The sequence below is a fragment of the Anarrhichthys ocellatus genome, unplaced genomic scaffold, assembly GCF_004355925.1.
Source record: "Anarrhichthys ocellatus isolate YVR2014 unplaced genomic scaffold, GSC_Weel_1.0 scaffold78, whole genome shotgun sequence".
NCBI classification, from domain to species: Eukaryota; Metazoa; Chordata; class Actinopteri; order Perciformes; family Anarhichadidae; genus Anarrhichthys; species Anarrhichthys ocellatus.
The window spans coordinates 1,635,757-1,659,043 of NW_022280108.1; the positions used below are offsets into that span (position 1 = coordinate 1,635,757).

Sequence of the window (23,287 nt, forward strand, 5' to 3'; positions counted from 1 at the left end):
GATGGGGATTTACATTTTAAAGGATTATTGATGTTGTTTTTATGATGCACACTCAAGTTGACTGCTCCTGCTAATGCGCGGGAGAATAGCAGACGGGCTTACAGAACTGTGCTTCGTTATCACGTCAAGCCTCGGTGAATAAAGGACGGCAACACTGCAGACGCCTCAAAAGTATAATGAAAAGGCAACGCTACAGAGTTGCTACTCATGGACCATCCATCCACTCATCCATCCACTCATCCATCCATCCATTCGTCCGTCTGTCCATCCATCCATCTACTCATCCATCCTTCCTTCCATGCATCCATCCATTGATTCCATTCACCCATCCATCTATCCATTCACCCATTCACTCACCCATTCACTCATTCATCCTTCCATCCATCCTTCTATTCACCCATTCCCCATACACTCATCTATCCATCCATCCATCCATCTATCCATATATCCATCCACTCATCCATCCTTCCTTCCATGCATCCATCCATCCATCCATTCACCCATTCACTCACCCATTCACTCATCCATTCATCCAATCATTCAGCCAGCCATCCCTCCGCCCGTCCATCCATACATCCATCCATTCACCCATCCGCTCCCCCATCCCTCCATCAATGAAAGTCAAGACGAGTGAATATGAAGCAGCAGAGAGAACAGCTGGAACTAACTGAGTCCCGTAGTCAAATATTTAATCTCAACAAGCTGATAAGAATGCACTTAGTGGGATTTGAAAGGAAGTCACTCGTCACTGTGTAAATGTATCATTAGTGACCAAAGGACAGCGTGCACCTGCAGCATGCACGTGAATATGCAAAAGAAAATAAGTCAATGTTTGCAGGGTAAATTTATCCTCGTTTTCAACTGCACTGCTGGACAAATTGTGCTAAAAAGCGGCTTTAAATGCGAAATAAATAAATCTAGAAAACGTGCTTTTGTATGATCTGTACTTTTCCTTTTAGGTTCAACTCCTTTTAAAAGAAAAGCTACATTTTATATTTCCAAGTAGAATTAAAATAACGGAGACCCTAATTGTGTGGAGGATTCATAACATAAGCTCATACTGTGTGAAGTTCTTCCACCAACATTTTTCCGGTGATGTGAGGTACAGTTACAACTCATTTCCCTCCTCACACGAAGGTTTAGAGGCTGTAAAGCATGAAGAACGCCCCTGCATTTTATTGATACAAGTAAACTTTCATGGTGAAATGTAATTTTTTGGGCCTTCTTAGAGTTTTTACAGAGATGTGGCTCCCTAAAAAGATGACTCAAGCTCTGCTACTTTGTGGGGTTGCCAGAAGCGGACGAGTCATGGATCTTTATGTAAGCCTCTCTGTAGGGATATTTTGATGAATTTCATTGGAGACCCAGTGTGCATACTAAATACGCTTTTAATGCTCAACAAGACTATTAAATGTCACGCAATACTCTGAGAAGCGCTTGATTTGCAACGCTGTGATATTACATCCACCCTATCTGCCTAATGAAGGAGGGATGTTGCTTTGTCGGATTCAGAACGGCTGCTTGGAGAGTTTTACTGTCACATTTAACTTTAACAAATCTGTCATGTCATAATATACACTATTATTCAAACACTGAAATGTAAAGAGTATTTCCTTATTCGATGCAAGGGTCCAAGGACGGAGTATATGCTGTACAGATTGTAAAACCCTCTCTGGCAAATTTGTGATTCGTGTTATTAGGCTCTACAAATAAAATGGAATTGAAAAATTTAACTGAATTACATATTTTCTCAATTTAAATCAGTCCTATTACTGTAAGTCAGTATTAGTTCGCCAAAACATCAACTTAATACAATATACCATAATCTAATAGCCCCATAATATCAACACATACTGTATGTTAGGTTTCCAGTCAAATGTACTGCACATTTTCACCAAATTTCCAGAAAATCTGCATATAAAATTTTTTTTGTCATATTTTACTTTAATTGATACAATAACTTTGGCCAAGCGTAAGTTTTTGTTTTTTTTTGCAATAATTTTTCAATAAAAAAATACCCATAAAAACTGGTGGATGGAAACAGTTTTCACTGGTGTTATCTAACTTTCCTACAAACACAAACATGTGCCATCAGAATAATTAGAAAGCTGCTCTGATCACATGATTCCACACATAGTGGAAGAGGCTCCTGAAGAGGTTAGCGTGGATGCTGCGTCAGCAGCATCAGTAGCGTCAGAAGAGCAACGCTCTGAAGGCTTTTCTCAATAGAACAGATGTTTTCGCTCTTTTCACAACTGGCAAGTGGTAAGAATTTGATTGACAGATGGTTCATCCAACCACTTGACAAATAAGCTACCCTTTTCCAAACCTTTTTTCAGATGATAAACCATGAGGCAGGTCAGGTTAAATGTCACAGCCATCGGTTATAAATCTCTGAGAAATCGGGGCAAGCAATAACTAAACATAAAAAGATTTATCAGAAATATGAACTGCATATAACATTAATGTTGACCTTATTCCTGGATAGTATATCAAATTACCATGAAATATGTGAGATTACTCTCTATCGTTATTACAGTGTGATAAGAGATTAAAACCTTTAAGCCTGCAGTTGTCTGGAACCCCCCCCCCCCCCGCTCTAAGGAAATCAAATCAACCTTAGCAGACAATAAAGGAAACACACAATACGCCTACACAAGGACATCCTCCCACCTGGCTGGTATTTGTCCGGGTGAGCTCAGCGAGCATTTACAGCCCAACACACTCCTCTCTGAGGCCAGACATTGTGGTCGGCGGTCCGTCTACAGCAGAGCTGTATTGTACTGCTCATTGAGTTTCCCCCCCGTGTGGGAGCGGAAACTGAAAGGGTAAAAATAAATACTAAGAAGTGGCTTCCAGGAGTCCAAAAGAAGCAGGACACAGATATTTTATCGATCCAGCTCCGGTGGGATGCAGAAGCCTTGAAAGAACTTGAGTTCAGCATGTTCTCGGGGAGTAACGAGAGGAACTCGGGGGGGAAGAAAGAAAGCCTTTTTGGCCGAGTAAGAAAAACTTGTGTTGGGGGCTCTGACTTACAAAGAGCTCCTTCGATCATAGCTGAGCTTACCCTCTGGGCCATTGAGAAAATCCCAACAAAGATGTTTATTTATTTATATAATACAGACACATCTGTAGTATAAAAGCAAAGATGCACAGCTTAAATATTCAGATATTCTCAAACATCAAAGAGTAAAATACTTCAGATTAGGTAACCAGTTACATTTACACTATTTATCTTTTTTCAAAATGTAAAGGAAAAACAATCGTGTGGTGGTTTGAAGTATTCTTCAGCGCTGCTGTCCAATCAGGAGGCCTTCTGGATGCACAGGGGAGAATTCCAGGAATGATTGATTTCCGTCTGTTTTTAACCTGAAGTGCTCCGGTTGAAAGCAGTGGAGAGGTGAGGTGGGCAGTATTTCCCAATCGGGTACGGTCAGCAGCACTAGCCTACTTAAACAAAAAGTTTGTTCTGCTGATTTTTATTGGATTAAAATATGTCTTTGACATAGTAATACTGTATATTCCAGACATGGTATGTGGTTCTGTTTATTCGACAGTAGGTGTAAGCACGCAGATGGAGTAATTTTCTGCAGACTTTGAGACCCTTAAGGCTTTGTGGGCTCGATCAGATGCTGATATAGCTACCATCATGGCTAAATGCAGCAGAACCGTATGCTGCAGTTCACCTAATGGCCACAAGGTGTAAGCTCCAGAAGATGCCGCAGCAATGTGGTTAACATTATGAAGCTGTTGAGGCTAACATTATAACACCTGGTTCTTCCCCTTTAACTGAATTTTGCAGTGTTGTGGAAGAGATGAACTAAAAACATGATCACACATCTTCGGTCTGATATGCCATTTTCTTCACAGTTTTGTGAACTGTAAGTTACTGGACTAACTGTCTACAAATGAAAATCGGGTGCAACACTTTGAAAGGCCTGAAGTTTTGTTCCCACGTATCCTTTGCTGTGGCCTCATTAAACTGCACACAGCACACTCACACACTTTACGCCAAAGGATGAAGAGACGAGAGGCTAAAATGATCTAATGCTGGTGACCTGAGCTCTCTGTGGACACGAGTGCCCACTCACTGCAGTTGTGGTTAAGTTAGTCAAGTTTTGATTCATCACATGGCGTGGGCTGAGAAGCGATCAGATTTAATAAAGGCAAATGGAGTGACTTCTCCTCAGTGAAGGGGATGAGGCACTCCACATGCATGTGGTTTAAACTAATAAACAGGTGGATTAAGCATTTGCATTAATTACCCCCTGTATTAACCACCAATATGTAAACACACTCCCTCAACGCGTGCATGCAGAATAAGACAAACTGAAGGCAAACAACTGAATTTCACCCCACCGATGGCAGCCCCAGAGGCCAAATGGATCCGTGTAATAGCTGGCATTATCATTACATAATGTGCTTAGTGGGATGAAGGGAGGGCAGAGGCAGAGCTTGGGTCTGACGAAGCAGCGCTGCTGCTAACTTAAAACACTCCTGTTGAGAGTCAGCAGCAGTAGTAATAACCCATAATGTCAGCAGGCTGAACACGTGGCCCCCGCTTTGTTAGCACCGGGGTTTATTCACAGAAGAAACACGGGGAAACTACAGTGAGTCATTACGACTGCATGACAGCTTGCAGATAGACTCTTGATAGGATTCTGCTGTGCTGGGAACGGCGGTGCTAAAAAATCATTCTTTACATTGAACGGAGCATTATGAGGCTCAGGGGATGTTTTCCAGTGGATTGATGCCGCCCCTCTGTTTAGCGAAGGTTTTGGTCTGAGAGAGGCAACAGATGGCTCGACACACACTTCGTCCTCTTCTGCCCTTAAAGGAATATGCAGAGTTTTCAGGGGGATTATCCCATTGATCAGAGACACCAGAATGATCGGTGTCATGTGTGTAACATGCTATAGAGTTAGCATGAAGTGTTGGTGACTTAGCCTTTGATCTGGGACTGCAAGCCTTGCACTTGTTACTTAGAAAAGACAACAAAACATGTGATTGGTCCTCAGGTAAATCAGGGTGGTGCATGCAGACATATTCAATTCTTCTTCTCTGGGCTGCCGTTTCATTTTCAGACATCGTCAGATTTTTGTGCATAGGTGCTCTCACTGGCCCCCAGAACGGGAGGTACTTTTAATAAAATCTATTTTGCGTGACAGGGATCTGAAAAGCAGGGGTGGAAAAATACTGCAGGTGCTTATAATGGGGGGTTTGCTGCACCACCCTCAGCACTCCTCCTTCTTGTGGCTGTGGAAGGAAACGCAGCTTTTTTGCAAATTGCGGCCTCACACTTTAGCACAGATTACAAAAGGATGGCTGACTGTGCAGGAAAAGTCCTCCGGTCTAAATCCGTATTCATCGCTCTCCACACTCGTCATCGATGTTCATCTAAAAGTGCTAAACAAACAACGTTGATCGTCATTAGACACAGAGCACCTATTAAATAGAAATGTTAAATGACAGATAATTCAAAACTATTTGATAGCTTTTGATTCATTATTATATTGCATAGGCTGCAGTTTATTTTAAGATTAAGTGCTGCAGTTCAGGGACGTTTGTGCTGAAGAGGCTGCTCAACATTAAATATGGGGGATTAGTGAAAAATGGAGCTATTACTTTTATAGTTTGTATTGAAGATATGAGACAAATTAATATGGACACTTGTGAGAAAGTGATTTAACTTTGAAATTAAATTTCACTGTTGACTGGTTTTGCTGACTTGTTTACTTTCATTCCTTCAACCACCTTGAAAAGAGTTGCAATATTTTTGCGAATCTCCAAAAACCTGTTGATATATAAGTCGTTCATAATGTTCAAACTGAGCTTTGTTTCTCCTTCCGAACCAGAAATGTGGGCTTTTCTTTTGGTTCGTTGATTTGTGTGCAACGCACAGAGCTGACCATAAAAAACAGGAAAGAGGCCGTGTGTCGCTCACCGCTGTAAAAACCATTGAGATGTAGATTCTCAAAGAATGCTCCTAAAACCTGAGCAATATCGACAAATCCCACCCGTGTTAAAGGAAGAGTGTGTAACATTTAGGGCAGGGGTCACTAATAGGCGGACCGTGGGTCCGGGTTTGGACCTGGATGCCGTTGTATCTGGACGCTGGACCTAGACTCGATAGATAATTGAGAATTATTTAATTTTGACGGAGCATTTATATTTTAACCGGCGCAGCTTTTCCAGCTTTCTCGGCCCTCGTTCAGCGGTCCAGGAAGCACACCGACCAATTACATGCGTTGTAAACCATATCATGTGATGCTACTCAGCCAATCAAATATGTGTATTCCGATAAGCTTCCCGACTCGAGTGAGATTTTCACACACGGGGGAGAGACGGGGAGAGAGACTCAACAGGAGGAGTTATTTCACACGCCATTCTCCAAAAAGAGGAATGTGAACAGCTTAACCTGAACCTCTAAACAAGAATGGTAAGACTTCTAAATGTTAATTCTTCCCAAAGAACAGTTTAAAACCAGCATGTCTCTCATGTTCAGAGACCGTGATGATTAGTAAAAGCTGTGAATGAAGCGCCACTATGAGACAACGGCACACGGGGAGAAGTTCCAGTTGGTTGCAATCTGCAGCCTCTCCGCTAGATGCCGCCATATCCTACACACTGCACCTTTAAATCGGAAAGTGCTCCAATCGGATTAGGTTTATCTGGGAATATCCAAACAGAATATGCTGTTTACATGAAGCGTATCAAATCCGGAGGAGTAGTGGATTATTAGTATGCATGTAAACATACTCATTTAATAATTAAAAAACAGGGAAATAACAACTACATCTGAAATGTAGTTTTGTTGATTTTAGTGACTTTAGTTCTGCTGGACCCGTCTCCTCCGTTCCCTTCTGCTCTCCCTGCAACTATAAGCAAACACTGCAGCTGAAGTCTTGTGCTGAGGAGATAGCAGTATACTGCCAGAGCGAGACATCTCAGGGGAGACCTGCATGGGCATACATTACCAAACAACCCCCCCCCCACACTACCCACCAAACCCCCTCCGTCCCGTGAACACACATGTCTCTGAGGCTTATCTCTCAGAAACACAAGAGCCTGCTCCGTCATGTGGGTCACACCGGTCATTCCTCCCGTGGCCCTCCACACCCACTACAAACCAGCCATTAACTGATGTGGCAGAGATCCGGATGTCCAATTGGTTTCGATCCCTCCACCCCACCCACACACACACCCTTCGCAGGGGAGCCGGGACACTTGGTGGGTGATGCACTTTTCTGTTTCAATTAAAATCAAGGTTGAGTCACAATGAATCATAAAATGCTGCTGCTATGCAGATTAGCCGGCAGGTTCTTAGCGAGGATTGAGACATCCCTGTGTGATTTGGTACATGAGGGAGAACACCATTCCACCCTCCCACACTGCTCCACCCTCCCACGCCCCCTCCCCCCCAGCCCCAAGAGGAAGCATGCAGATACTGGATCAAGTCCCGCAGGACCGGTAAAGAGCCAATTTGGGGCAGCGCTGGCTCTTTTAAATCACAAACAACAGGAAGAAGAGAGCTCCTTTCCTCTTACATTTAACGCACCAACCGGGGAGAAAGTTACACTTTCTGAAAGTCAAATCAAACGGGTTCAAACTGGAGCTGCTTTTCTCCCATTCAGATCACAGCGCCGCTCGTTGCACCGCCGGGGAGGGAGAAATTAGTTTGTGACTTTGTCTGTAAGAGGCCGAGGAATGATCCGTTCAGCCTCACGACAAGTGTGTTTGAACTTTACTGACCCACCAAGATGAGATGCAGTTGGGAACATACACAAACAAAGCTGATAAGACGAGTAAAGTGGTTATAAACTCAGTTCCAATTTGCTGTTATTCTCATACGCTTGTTGCCAGCAGGAACTGTTACGTCTGCAGAACTGATACCATGTGTTCCCGGCTTTTGGTTCGGGCTTTCATCACATAGCCTTGGTTTCAGCTGTCCTTCGGCAAGTATTCCAACACAGCTTGAATCTGAAAGAGAGAGGAATCCTTTCACAGTGGGAGTCTGGGACGCTTGCTGCATATTCCAGGGCTCATCTGTCCGTCGGGTATTTATCAAATTGAAATTATTTTCCTTTTCTTTTTTTTTTTAACAAGCAAATGAAGAGCAACAGTGGAAGCTTTTCTTTAAACAAGTCATTTATCCTCAATCCAAAACGCATACAGACACAAAAGCATACGTCTCTCTCTGAGTAACTGTTGAGCTTCATGTGCAGAATAACGAGTCTGGAGAAGTGAATGTGACCGATGCTGAGCCACCTGTAGTGTTAAAGTGCCTTGCTGTGACTTCTGCTACACAATGTGCAGCAGGTCTAAAGAACTGCGTCTGTGGTGCCGTTCCTTAAAGCAGACTGCTGCTGCAGTATTCTGTTGATACGCCTCATGTTTCTCCTCTCAAACTCCCTCGGCGGCAGCAGCAGCTTGGGATTATTTGGGGCGTTGCATCAGACCCAAACAGCCACTTGTTATTTACTTATTTATCTATTTTAGTGCCTGCTTTCATTAGTCACATCAGCTGGAGGTGATAAGCATGCAGATGAGTCAGACACCGATATTTACAATTGATTGCTACCTTGGTTACTAAGACGCTCCTTCCTCTTTTGTCCTCATTTTGTTTTTTGGGGGGGGGGGGGGAGTTGACGTTGCAATCATCCGGTGACTCTTTACGTGATTGTAAAAGCATTAAGATGATGCTCCGGCAGATGTTTGTGTCTAATTGCCTTATTAACGGGGAGGATAGAGAGGAGCTGGGACGTTTTGATGTTTGTATAAACTGAAAACAAGTAAGTTAGTAACTGTGCACCAACACCAATATGATAAAGTTACAGTAACTGTATGCCACAGCATCCCAACACCTGTCGCACATAGCCAACCACAGTTAGACATCATGTGATGCAGCTGATTAGACAGCTGTACGGTTATCAGTAGATTGAAATAGAAGATGTGTTCTATCCAGATGTTTTAAAACTGTTTTCACGTTGTGTGCGTGATGTTAAAGACCGCAGGATGCTTCACTCTGGGTTTCTGTGTCGTCCCACCACGTCTAAAGGCAAAAATGTCTGTGCCTGTTTTGAATGGCTGCACTCAAAGGCAGCTACTGTTGTTAATATTAGAATGCTTTTCTTGTAAATGTATGACTTTTTCTGAGTTTTTTTGTAAATGTGTTACTTTTCTTTCTTGTAGATTTGAGACTTTAATCTAGAGTTTTTTTCTCAGAATATTACTCCCCTCCCCCAGCTGTTAAACCTCAATGGCCTAATACGCCATATAACTCCGATTTTTTTGTACATTTGTTACTTTGTAATCTTACGAATTTGTGAGTATTTTTCTTGTATATTTGCTGCTGTAATCTTGGAAATTCAGAGTTCTGTCTCTTGAGTACTACCCCCTCCTCCGGCTCAATGATTATCAACTAATGGACGAGCCGCTCTCTACCTCCTGAGTCACAGCTGCAGACAATATTGAATTTGATCTACTGCATGCACATTAGAGCAACAGGTAGAGAGCAGCTCGTGGTTTCTCCATCTCACCTCTTGGACTAGAGTGTGTCCCGGGTTTCCATGTAGCACTGCAACACCAAGATGGATTCCTTCATACTTAGCTCAGAGTAATCGAGCGTGTATGAAATGCACAGCAACTCCCTCGTGAGTTTGAAAAGCGACAAAAAAGAAATGGCTGCCGTTCGTGGCTTTGGATTTAGCAGAATGCTATTAGTCTGAGAGGGACCCAGAAGTGTCACTTTCCAGTTGATTATATAAATTCCCACACACTTCACATTGCACCAACAAAGGCATTCGGAATCACAGTGTTGCGATTGCCCAAAGCCAACGAGCAAACACCCTGAAAGCTCATATCTGACTGCAGAAGTCAAGCACCGCTCGCACAAATTAGGAGAATGCCTCTCGGTGAAGTCCTGGTTGCCTGTTGAAGGTTATAGAGCAACATCTGCCAGGCCCGACCTGCCTCTGCTCCCTACCATCCCCCCCCTTTCCTGTCCAGTTCTGGATTAGAGATGGCCTAAGCCCCCCCGTGCATGCTGCTCTGCATGGATTAACTCTAAGAGAAGCTGCACTGCTGCCACACATTAACCTGCAATCACAAGACTCTCGTGCAGAGAGCAACAGGGACAAACCCCTAGAAAAGGGTTGCCGGATACAAACACAACGTGAAGCACTTGTTTGTTTTTGTGCACGGCGAGAGCAACACGTTACACTCGGACACGTTCAGACTCAACCGAATGCCGAGGCAGAGATTCCTTCTCTGTTTCAGCGCTTCATCAGTCAGATGTTAAAGGTTCGTATGAAAATGATGCAGGTGGCAGCAGCAGCTTTAATTTACCCAAGTCCTCCGCACTGGTGCAGACAGTCGTATCATCAGATGTTTGCTGGGAGCTGAAATGGTTTTGAAAGATGTGGAAAATCTTGTTCTGTCTCTCTGAATTGTTATTGCTCCCATAGCTGTGCTGCGTGCTATTAATTTCCATTATTATTCATCCACTCAAACCTGTTGGATTAAAGGAATGACATTCAGCAGAGCAGCCTCCCCCTCTGACGGAGACAGATATGAACACACACACACACACACACACACACATCTTCATGCTTTGGAAAGCAACACACAAAAAAACCAGACCGACAGACAAAACGATGTGCTCCCCCGATTTGAACTTGCCCGTCTTGCCACCAGCCGAAACATGAGCTCACGGATGCGGTCGCTCTCAGCTGAGCGCAAAACTGCGACTAATGTGAAGCTTCACCAAGAAGCCATGAATCATTCAGTCCGATCGACAGTACACACCGAGCACACTGGGGGATATGAAGAAATGCACACATGCACACAGGTTGACACAGGCATGTAGTCATTTGCTCCAATAAAACGGCACACATCATCTTTTCAGTTGGAGGCGAGAGGAGGAGGAGGAGGAGGAAAGGGGGAGCTGTATTCTTTACAGCAGCAACAGTTGGCTGTGTGTTAGACTGAGAGGGAAAGAGTTAGCTGCAGCACAAAGACACACAACACACACACACACACACACAGCGGGTTTTTGGGAGATAGAAAGAGATGGACGGTGGAGCAGAGAGAAGCCACAAAGCCACACGGCTGGAGGGATGCCTGGCAACCGGTGGCAAAAAAAATGGAGATGCAGTAATAAAAGAAAGGGAGAGGTAGAACTAAAAGGGATAGACACACACACACACACACACACACGAAGACATGTTGGAAAGCACCGTAGTCAACAGGAGGATGGAGACGACTGGAAGGGGTAACCGTCACTCACTGGAGTCATCCGAGTCGTATCCCTCCACGTCGGGCTCCTCGTCCCTCTTGGTGGCCTGTAAGGAGGCGGAGGCTCCGGCACAAGCCCGGTCCGGTTTATCCTCATTGGGGCGGTCACTTTCTGTGGCGGCGGTGGCAGAGGCGGTGGCCGAGGTGGAGGTGGAGAGGGCAGGGCTCAGGGGCCCGGCGTGGCCCGCCTGGTGGGGCGCAGTTGGGGGGAGGCCCCGCGGGTAACGGGGGAAGTAGTCTGAGATCTGCTTGATGGGCTGGATGGGGCCAGGGCACACGTCAATGGCCATGTGCTCCTGGATGCTGATGGTGGGTTTCTCGCCTTTGCGTTGTGTCATGCATGCGGTCCAGCCCGGAGCCTACTCCACAAACCCCCAAAAAACTGGGAAAAAAACCCAGACCCACCCCCCCTCCTCCTCCTTCCTGTTGCTTCTCCGGTGTTGACCTGTGCGGGTGCTGACGGGCGGACAGGTCCAGGTGATCTGTGGACGTCACCACACCGGTCTACATGGAGATCTGGAGGCTGCTGCTGCTGCTGCGTCTTCCAGTGCTGTCCTCAGACCCAGACCATGCTGTCTGACAGCCTCACACACTACTACCTACCCTCCCGCTCTCTCCTCTTCCTATACCCCCACACTCTGCCCACGTCTGCGCTGCCTATCTGAGAGAGAGAGAGAGGGAGGGAGAGGGAGGGAGAGGGATTAGAGAGGACGGAGGGAGGGATCAGCTGATGTCACTGCCTAGCAACCGAGCGGTAAACAGGAACCCGTCGGCCCGAAGGTGCTTAATTATGATATTAACCCCATCCATCTGTCGGTGGGAGGGAGGATTCGTCGTGACGGACTCATGCGTGCGTGTTGTGTTTACCTCTGGTGAATGAATTGTGATTCTTCATCCAGGATGTCTTGTTTTTTTGTAACTGAGAACTTTTCAACTGCAAACATGCAAATGAAGGATTTGAGTTTAGATTCCTTACATTTTTATGCAAAAAAATGTTGTAGTAGATGTCAGTGTAAACGAGGCCACTCGAGGCAAAATCCCCCTCTCGGGCTCCAAAAGGGCTAAGCCGCCCCTGCCTGCCCCCTTTACTTCTCTGCCATCACGCCCTCATTTTTCTTTTTTTCCACTCACTTCATACTCTAATGAACACGCTTCATACCTCCTTTCATTGGTGCACACACGTCTGTTTAAATGCACCGACCTTTTTTCCACGTGCATTTACGCGCCCTGATGTTATCGTACGTTTCTTAGCTGCTCTCCATCTGTTGCCACTTTGTGGGTGTCGGTGGAAATCTGCAACGCTTTTCACACTGGTTTAATATCCTCACAGAGCGTGCACAGAGCAGGGTGACATTGAGACCGTTGTAATCAACCCTGACACAGTGATGTTTTGTTAAAGCGGCACATGCAGGTGAGACCTTTTATGTAAAATTACACCTGTCCTCTCGACGAACATCAGTGTCTCTAGATCCACAAGAATTACAAAGATTACTGGACCCGCTGTCTTTCAAATCTGTACACTGTTTTCTAATGCTGCCATTTGCAACTTAAAATGTACTTTATTCATATTCACAATATGTCCCCCCCCCCCTACACACTAGCAAGTGTTCAACACTTGTCTTGTTACTCACATTGCGTAACAAAGAGGCTCACCGTCTCTCAGGAGAGGCTCTCCTTGCAGACCCAGAGCTCTAACCCCTGCAGCAGCTCTGCCATCACGTTCCACCCGTTCACAGACACAACTGCAGTGAGCAGATGACGCAGCGCCCTCTTGTGTTCGCTGTTAGCAACAGGTTAAAGCTTTGTGAAATTAAAACGCAAAGGCGTCACCCCAGCAAATAGGTGTTTTTATCAGTTTGAGCTGATGCAGGTGGAGCTCTTTTTTCTGTTCATCTATGCTGCCTACATGCTTTCTTCTATATATTCTAAACAAACAGGATTACACGAAACACTTTGTGTGTTATGAACCGGAAAAGGATGCTCAACATCACTGCTGTAGGAAGCTGCTCTTTCTCTCCGTTTAGTTGCCTTCTGAACAGGTGGCCTCAATTATGTCCTCCACTACGAGGTCTGGCGTCCCTTCAGGATTCATGCTGAGGATGTCCTGCCTGTCATTAGAGGCTGGAGAAGTCCTTCTGATGAACGGAGAAACATCAGGTCCAGTTCATCAGTTTGTGTCGAATCGGGAAAATCCCTTTTGAATAAGGATAAGGATAAGGATGTTTATTGTCATCGTACGAACACACAACGAAATTGAGTTGGCGACTCATCAGTACAGCAGCAACAGTTAAAAAGTGTATAAAAACATTAAGACAAGACGATTTAAAAAAACAAGACATTAAATAAATATATACAAGATAAAACAAGATAAAGCACAGGCATCAATGGCTTCAAAGTGAAACATGTGCTTGGTTACAGTGTCGTGTTATTGACTATGTTTGTTTCAGCACTGTCCGGTGTGAGCTGGGTGGGGTGGAGGGTGGCGGTGGGGGGGTGATGGAGGAAACCGCTCTGGGGAAGAAGCTGTTCCTCAGCCTGTTAGTCCGGGTTTTGTCTGGCCTTCTTCTGGAGGCGGCCAGCATACACAGTGTCCAGGTCAGGCAGGGTAACTCCCACAATCCTCTGTGCTGTTCTACCCACACGGGCCGGGTCCCTCCTGTTCTCTGCTGTGCAGCTGGCACACCACACAGTAAAGCACATACACAGGATGCTTTCAATCACGCTTCTGTAGAAGTTAACCAGAAGTCCGGGGGGCAGGCCAGCTTCTTTAAGCTTCCTCAGAAAGAAGAGCCTCTGCTGGGCTTTCTTCACCAGGTGGGATGTGTTCAGGGACCAAGTGAGGTCTTTAGTGATGTGGAGCCCCAGGCATTTGATGCTGTCCACCCTCTCCACCTCCTCCCCACTTATGTAGAGTGGAGAGGGTGTGGTCTTCCTGGATCTCCTGAAGTCCACTATGACTTCTTTAGTCTTGGTGGTGTTCAGGACCAGGTTGTTGTCCGAGCACCACTCAGCCAGATGTTGGACCTCCTGTCTGTAGTGTGTCTCGTTGTTGTTGGAGATGAGTCCCACCACAGTGGTGTCGTCAGCAAAATCCAAAGACAAGAGGCAATGAATTATTTAACACACCAGTTCATCTTCAGTCAGCGAAGGTAATGAGACTGGAACTTGTTATTTTATAAATAAATCAATTAAAACTAAATAAAGTAATAAATGTCTTATAATCTAACAATAAATGTGTTTACAATGCTATTATTAAAACATAATAATGTTAATAAGCATTTTATAAGGACTGATAATGGTCTTGTTAACTGTTAATTAATGATTATTACAAGGACCGTAATGGATAGTTGATTGTGGCCATCAAACAAGAGACGGATCATTCCCACTTTCATAAAATGTAATTATGGGAAAAGTTTGCAAGTTTGAGGATGAAGGGCTCATGTGCACACATACTGTGCTGTGGAGAGAAACAGTGAAGCCATCATTGTCTGTGAACAATGCATTGAGAGATAGCAGTGTGGGACTCTGGGGCATTCAGAGTAGCCCTCTCTCAATGCCCGGCCACTCACAGGCAATTATCTCGAGTAAGCAGTGAGACAAGTCAACAGGAAACACAAGTGGTAACCCTTTCAACGGAAACACAAAGACTGAAGAACCCCATCGGCTGTTTGCCAAACAGCATCAACACGGTGACAATTTGGAGGAGTAGAGTGAGGACGAAAAATAACCTAAAAATCACATTTAGATTCTTCTTTGGCAGAGCTGGTAGTTAATTGATTTTCCATTTTGCAACAAAGGTTTAAAGATCAGACGTTATTACCTCTTAACAGAATTAATAATAGTAATACATTTTAATTATAAGAGCCTTTGAAGTCACCCAAGGACACAAATAAGACAATATTTAGTGAAAGATGACAGTGGAAAGAAATAACAAACAGTAATGAAATCTGTATATATATATATATATATATATATATATATATATATATATATATATATATACACACTCATAACTAGAAAGCTGCAGATCTTAGCTGTCTGCCCGCAAAGCAGCGTCTGAGTGGCGGCGATGGACTCAGCAGTGTGCGTACTGATTATGTAGCACAATACATCACACTGGAGGCCACTGGAGGCATGGCACGAGATTTAAAGATGAAATGGTAAACGCTCTCTTCCTCATCTGTAGATTCCACAAATACTATTTCACGATTAATCGTGAAGCCGTTTGACCGTCCCTGTACTCCTTAGTGTGGACCGATTAATGTGAATAAGGAGATAGCATTTTCAGCAACGATTGCGATATGTGAGCATGAGGTGAGTTCATCATAATAATGGAAAGATTGTGTTCTTATCGTACTTTTCTGCTCAAAGCTGGAGTAGTTTAGAATACAGAAACAATAAAGTTTCTGAGTAGAGTTCTGCAGGGATGACATATTGTTGTAGCCAACAGGAAGTAAGCCTCACAGTGGTTCTAGAGACAGAAATCCGATGGCTTTCTGATTATTGCAGAAAATAATCTCTGTAGCAAACAAACGTTTATGATTATTACAGGTTTTGTGCATCAAGATAATCTTCACTAATGAACTCCTCTTTTATGATGTTTGAAGTGTAAAGTAAAAAGCTAACGTTAGTCTATAAATGAACTCCACCACGGTCACGTGATTCACGTCTCCACCACTGAGCTGAAGGAGGACGAGTGTTCTAGTGAGGACATTTCGTCGTCTCATTAAGACAACTCAAAGCTTTTAAATTCACCAGAGGGGCGTTCACTGACCTATTTTATATCAGAGAACAAAACATTAAAATCTCTTTAAAGCTCGTGTTAAACACAGACCTGATTTCAGACGTCTAAACAATAACACATTGACTTCATGACGAGGGAACTGGAAGTGCAAAAATGATGACTCATTTCACGGTTTCAGGACTCATTCCTGCAGTCAACTCCAATCAATGCTTGTTCTTGCAAACATGCAATGCATGCTGGGCAGTGTGCACACCTGAGTCATGAATTCAACATCATTTTTATTCTGAACCATTCATTTGTCTTTTGAATTTTACTCTTTCCCCCTCCACCAGTTTAAAATGTCCACCACAACAAACTGTTTGAGCAGATATGTGTTGTTTTAAATGAAGCCTCAGCCCCCTTTTTAAAAGAAGTGCACCCCCCGCGGAAACTCATTCACAGCTTCATCATGTAGCTCCCACACCGATCTCTCCCAAAAGGAAACGAATGTGCTCGAGGTCCAAATGCTTCAATATGAAGCACCTGAAATGTGAATAAATGTGCCACCCAGGGCACCGGACTCCCCCTCTGAAGTTTATGTCTCTGGAAATACAAACAGCCTGGTGACCATGTTGTTTCTGTTGGTAATGACGCACACCAAGCAATTCCACTTTGGATGCTGATGGCATGTCATCACCTCATTGGAACTGTAGCTGTTGTCTTTGTTAAAAATAATGAGGCGTTCACAGTTTTGTACTGAACGTTTCGTTCACAAAGTTGCATTCAGTGATGCATTTATATTCACACGATGATTACATTATTAACAAAACTGTGAGATTTAACAAACTGGATTCTTTGTAATAAACCTGTTTACGTGACAGGATTACTGTTTACGGACGACTGAGAATCTGGACAGAATTGTTGGAATTGCAGCTTTATTGGATTAAAAAAACACACATGTTCCTCTCCCGGCAACGCTAATAATGTCATCTGGTTTAACCTTTCTTGTTACAGAGAAGAAGACGTCCCGTTTCCAAAGAACAGAGTGATCTTCTTCATCAGGTCATCGTCAGCAGGTCTCAGGTACGGCTAACGATCGGCTCTGTATTAACTGTATATAAACTGCTGTATGTAGGATACCAGGCATTCTTATTAACTATTCTTTGACAATATTTTTATCTGTAGTGTCTTACTTTAATTGCTGTCACCTGGTAAGTGCTTGCTTGCGAGAGCCTGCAAGGACTCGCAAAACCATAAATAGGGATGTGACAACACTTTGCAACAGGGTCGGCCCCTGATTACAAGGTTATTTTATTGTCATTGTACAACAGGGTTGCACAACAAAATACAGATTTCAGTCCCATTTGGCGACATAAGAAAAACACTGAAAACAATATTATCCGTGGAGGATGAGTTGAGGAGTCTCGCAGCTGCGAAGAAGAAAGAAGCTGCTCTGAGGTCTGCTGGTTCGGCAGCAGGGTGAACAGGTTGTCTTTTGATATCTTCTTGGCTCTACGCAGGCACCTCTTGTCACCAATACCATTGCTCAGTAGATGGGTGCCAAGAATGTTCTGGGCGGTGTTAGTAACCCGCTGTAGAGCCCTCCTGTGCTGGGCTGTACACATCACATACCAGTTTGGAATGGTTCCAGTCAGCAGTCATGCTTTCTATTGCTCCTCTGTAGAAGTTAACTTGGAACAGGAATTTTGCCTTCTTATGTTTCCTTTGAAAATGCAGCCATTTCTGAGCTTTCTTCACCAGGTGGAGATGTGTGATGACCATGTCAGGGTGTTTGATTCCCAGGAACGTAAAGCTGTTAACTAGCTCCACCTCCACTGATGTAGACAGGGGGGGGGGGGGGGGGGGGGTGTCTTCTCCTCCTTTTTTCTAAAATCAATAATCTTGGTTCTTCGTTGAGCAGTAGATTTCTCTGAGCAACCTATCAAATAATCAATTTACTTATTTTTGTCAAAACTGCATCATTGAGTAAAAATACAAAGCCATGGTTGATAAAGAACCCTAACTCTTTCCATGTGTTGTTTATGCACCATCTTAAATCACTGTTAACATAGCGTTTCTTCGTAAGGCTGAACACCCATGTGTAGGCCCTTGATTACGGCTTCTCCCCTGTTTAGCATCTCTACGCTATTAATTGTGGGTTATTCCCTGCAGAATGAGGACTTAAGGTAAGAAATCCCCCAAATGCACTTGATGATCTGACAGCGGGACAGCCCTCTGGATCAGGCCTCACTCTCCCCTCAAATGTTCCTTTTAAGCAATGACTGAACCATGTCATTACCAAATGGGGAATAAAATCCACTTGTGCCCAACAGAAATGCCGATGTAGCCAGCCTAAGGTCACTGCGCTTGTTCTGCAGCAGAAGAGGTTCTTATTTTGTTAATGTGGCAAAGTGCATCCCATCAGATTATTGGTTTGTGCTCACGGCATCAGCACAGCATTGACACCTGTATTGTTCCCACAACAGCAGCACATTTCAATCATAACTGATAGAAATGATGGCGAAAACGTTTTATTAAATTTGAAATATATTGTGGTTTCATTTCTCGAGACAGGAAATGTTTGTAGGACAAAAACAAGAAAGATTTCTCCCCGTGTAATGACTTTGGTCACATTCAGTGAATAATTAATATGAATAATAACCCAAGCAGACTTCCCTGTTCTGCAAGCCCATTCATTTTCATTGTGAGCTTCATTTCCAATATAATCGGTCCATAATGCACCCAGCCCAGGCACTCTGGTGTCTCTGACAGTCTGTATCTGTTGGTGGATGAGCTGCTACATCCTTGATCATTAGCTTCTGAAAAAGAACAGATCTGCAGAGAGAGAGAGAGAGAAGTAAATGTGTTGGTCTGTCTTAACTCCACCGTCGTCCTCCACGGCGGCTGCCTTCCCTCTGCTCAATAACAGTCAGCCGTCTATTACACGCTAACAAGCAGCTTTGTACACAATGAGTCCTAAAGCAGTCTTTGTTTACACGGTTGTTCACAGCAGGAGCATAAATAATAAAAAAGAAAGATCAACAATCTCTGCGAAATTGCATGTGTCTGGAGAAACCTGATTAATGATGTTCCTAACGAGCGCTCCTCGGAGGCTCGGCCCCTCCCATCACTCAGGGATTCAGTTTAAATGAGCGCGTCGAGGGCAAGAGTGACCTTTACCAGTATGCATGTTCATAATGGCCCTGACTGACACCCTGCAGATGTTGGCTCTGCACAGTTGTGGAACACAAAATTAACTCTTTAGGGCTGTAGGAGGTAGGACAGAAAGGTAGGCAGGAACCAGCTGCACCCATGGGTGTTATGGCCAAGATGGTGCGGAGTGCTGAACCCAAATCAAGGCCTCGAAGCTTTAGTTTTGGGTTTCTTCTCTTTGCAAGATTTTAATTCTCCCAGGGCCCCAGACAGGAAACTAGATCAACATTATGTCAAACAATGGAGCTCGGACTCCTTTGTTCCATAATAAATGTCTTTCAGGGACAAGCTGAGTGTGTCAATGTGTCCGCTGAAAGGCAACAGGCCCTGTGTTAAATACAGTAGTTTGTGTTTTTGACTTGAGGTCTGGTTGTGTTTTGGATCGGCCTTCTTTGCTCATATGTGTGATTCAAAAGGGTCGTTGTTGGAGAGGGATGTTATGGTTGACCGACACATGGACGGATTATGAGAGAATGGGTCTCCTGTGCACCAACATGTAAAGGGCCCCCACCCCGCCCACACAAGAACAAGAGCCACAGAGTCACGTGTTTGGTTCTTTTCTGCCTCATTGTCGTCGTTTTGCATCTCTTTGTGGTTGTTTTGCGTCACTTTGTGGCCCTTTTAATAAATAATTAGATGATACAGAATACAAAATAAACTAAAAACAAAACTAAAATAACAAAGACAGGGCAGTTTTGAAGTGGGAAGATGATATGGATGAAATATTTACATGTAGACTATTCTAATCAGGACATTGATGAGCATTTAAAAGAGGAAGCTGAAGACCTGAAGCTACAGTAAGCATGTCTCTCATATGTCTGCTGACTCTGCCCTCTGGTGGTCACTACCCAAAGATTCTGCTTCAGCAAATAAATTCATTTCTATTATCCGGGGGGGCGGTGAATCTGTGACAACGAGCTCATGCTCCCCGTGATCCTGGACAAAAAGAAATGAACTAAATATTTGAGTGTGGAAGGCAGTGGCCCGATCAGCTGGCACACCTGCTCTTCATTAGCTGGGGTGTCTTCATGCCTCTACTTTCATACTACATATGAGTGGATCTCCTGGTTACCGAGGAAGAGATTAACACATGTTCACACAGAAAAGACCCAGCATAGAAAGTTGAGAGTATTTTTAAGTAAATCAAATGTACAGTACAGTAGTATTATGTATTGAATACTGTGTATTTATAGTGTACACCACAGAGTGGCCTCTTAACTATGAACACTGGTAAAATCTAAAGAAATACAGCTGAATTTGTCCTGACATCATTTTCATTTTTGATTGACATGTTAGAGCGGTATTCCTTTAACAATATGTTAAATATTAAGATTACAGTTGGTGGTGGTTCGATTCAAATATTTTTAAATGTTTTTTCCACCACAGACAAAAACACTGGTTTTCATGCACTGGTCAATTCTGAGATTTTGTGCTGTTTCACTTCCAGAACATTCCACGTCTTCTCTCAGACGAGTGGCAAGATTTATTTTATCACTTTGTTTATTTGCATCTGTAGATTTCTCTTAAATTTACCAAAAGTTACCATTAAACAATGCCTCATTTGCATATTTAAACATACACATTTCTGCAAACTTGTAATAGAAAAATAATTCTCTTAGTGTCAGTGATGAACTGAGGACGCTTCATTTATTTTTCCCTCTTAACTGAGAGCAGCAGGTCGCAGAGACACTTTGTCGTCATAAAAGCAGAGGTGTGACTAACTTCCTTAATCAAGTCCCATTCGCTGACCTCCGTGACGCCAGCAGTGAGTGTTATTGATTACACCCGTGCTTCCCCGTCGTTCTGCTGGGAAAAGGCCCGCTGTGCCTCCAGGTTCGTCTCGCTGCCTGTTGCACGTATCGCTTTTCTTCAATGTTTTCATGCCAATGTGTAAACGACACAGAGTCGGTGGAGAGTGTGTGTGGCTCGTCTTTACTTCCTCAGTTGTTTGGTATTTCATTATCTAAGCCGCCTGTTCAGCTCTTTTCTTTCTGGTGTTGATGAGTGAGAACAGTGGGAGAGGGTTTGGTGTCCAAACCTTCGACTCATATGTGTGCTTTTAAAAAGAGGGATGCATTGGGAGAGACTGGGACGACCTCTTTGTGGTTGTTTTGCGTCTCTTTCTGGTGGTTTTCTGTGTCCTATAGGTAGTTTTGCATCTCTTTTAAGTCGTTTTGTGTAACTTTGTGGTTGTTTTCTGTCTCCATTTGTGTCTCTTTTTGGTTGTTTTACTTTGTAGTCGTTTTTGTCTCTTTGTGCGTCTCGTTTTGGCGGTAATCCATCCATGCCCATACAACATACAATAGTTGGTAACTATTGTACTTTCTCACTTATCTGCACTATCTTATGTGTACTACACCCCCAACTGTTACTGGTTCTCAGTGAAGGAACTGTGAGGACATGTTGGAGTCTCTGGCTTAAAGGCTTTCCGTCTTTGTGGGATTTATGATAATTTCCACCAGGATGTGGTTTTGAATATTAATCACTCCATGCCTGCTGGCTTTCACAACACATTTCTGAGCCACATGGAGATTTAAAATACTAACATTCAAGGGCTACTGACAGCCGTTGGCTTTCACCAACCACTCTCAGTCACTCTTGGTCCAACATGAGAAGCAAACCGATGAGAGCGTCCTAATGTCCTCCTCACTGTTGTCTCCACCTCCTCCCTCTCTGTACACAAACACACTGCGTTGTCTGCACTGCTATGGGGTTGACTTGTAGTCGGGTGTCTTAATGACACTTTACTTCACACCTCTGATGTTTACAGTTGGTCATGAACAGAACAAGTCAAAAGATTGTGTCACGATTTGAAGAGTCTGGTATTATCTTTGTTCCTACTGACGACAGACATCTTTCTTTAAACGGCTCACAGATGTGTAGGGAGTTAATCAAACAGAGTGTTCTGGTACGCTGCACTTAAGTGATGTTTGTTGTCTCTGCCAGCTCCTGGATGAAAGTTCAGAGGAGGAGGAGCGACACGTTCAGAGCAGCACGACCTCCCCAAAGCTTAACGCAGCAGACCGGAGGTGAGCAGCAGGTTTTCTAATGGCAGCGTGACATGAATAGAAGCCGGTAGCTGTCCAAAACATAAAATAACACACCGTAGTTCAGCGGGTTAGCATGCTTATATTAAGCACCAAGTACAGCCATAGACAGACATGTAAAGGGCCCCTATCTCTGCTGCATCAGAACCAGGGCCACAGATTCAATGGCACATCTTTTTGTCGTCAATTTGCATCTTTTTGTCGTAATTCTGTCTCTTTGTGGTTGTTTTGTGTCTTGTTTAGGTCATTTTACGTCTCTTTGTAGCCGTTAAGCGACTGTATGTGGTCGTTTTGTATCTTTTCTTGGTTATTTTGCATCTCTTTTGAAGATTTTTTGCGTCTTGGTTTTGTAGTTGTAAATCTCTTTGGGACTTTTAAACAAGAAATATTAGCAGTCACTTCGAACAGAGGTTCCGAGGCTCTGGACGAGTGGCCGCCTCACCTTTTTGGGCCCCGGGGCCAGTGGGGTTATTTCAGCCTGGTGCTGGGATTAACATTCTCTACATAGTTTCTTCAATGGAGAAGTATTCTTTTCTGGCACTATTGGAAACCATTGCGGTGATGCTTTCAGAGCAGCAGCTCTGGTTCTGCTCCAACATTCTCCTCCATCCTGTTTCTGACCCGTTGAGGAGCTTCCACCGGGCAGAGCGGTTGGTTTTGGATCTCTTGGGCTACGTTGACCTTTGTTCACCGAGGCCTGCTCGGTGATTCCGCCCTTTGAATCTCACTGACAAAGACTTTAGTGTGAGAGGAACTTTAATCACTTCTTCTCACCACAACCTGCAAACTGGTCCTAAATCTTTTTTAAATCTTTAAGAAGATGCTTCAGTTTTTAAATTCAGCAATTTATATCGCACAAATGTCAGATGTCATAAAGGAAAACATGTATTTGTGAGCTGTTCCTCTGACATCTTTGGTAGAAAGTGGTTGCTGGTTGCCAATAACAAAGCACATCAGCTTTCTTATTCTGTAACTCCTGCATAGACGGCTTGAGTCCTGGACTTCCAGC

General features: G+C 43.9%; 1 protein-coding gene across 1 annotated transcript in view; it reads right to left on the reverse strand.

Annotated features, from left to right (window-relative positions):
* Window positions 1-11,934, reverse strand: part of doc2b (double C2-like domains, beta) — a 102,038-nt gene extending 90,104 nt beyond the window's left edge. The window contains exon 1 of the mRNA XM_031874214.1: window positions 11,288-11,934. Within this exon, the coding sequence (XP_031730074.1) occupies window positions 11,288-11,633 (346 nt within the window). The 5' untranslated portion in view covers window positions 11,634-11,934. The remainder of the gene's footprint in view (window positions 1-11,287) is intronic.
* Between the last annotated feature and the right edge of the window lie 11,353 nt (window positions 11,935-23,287).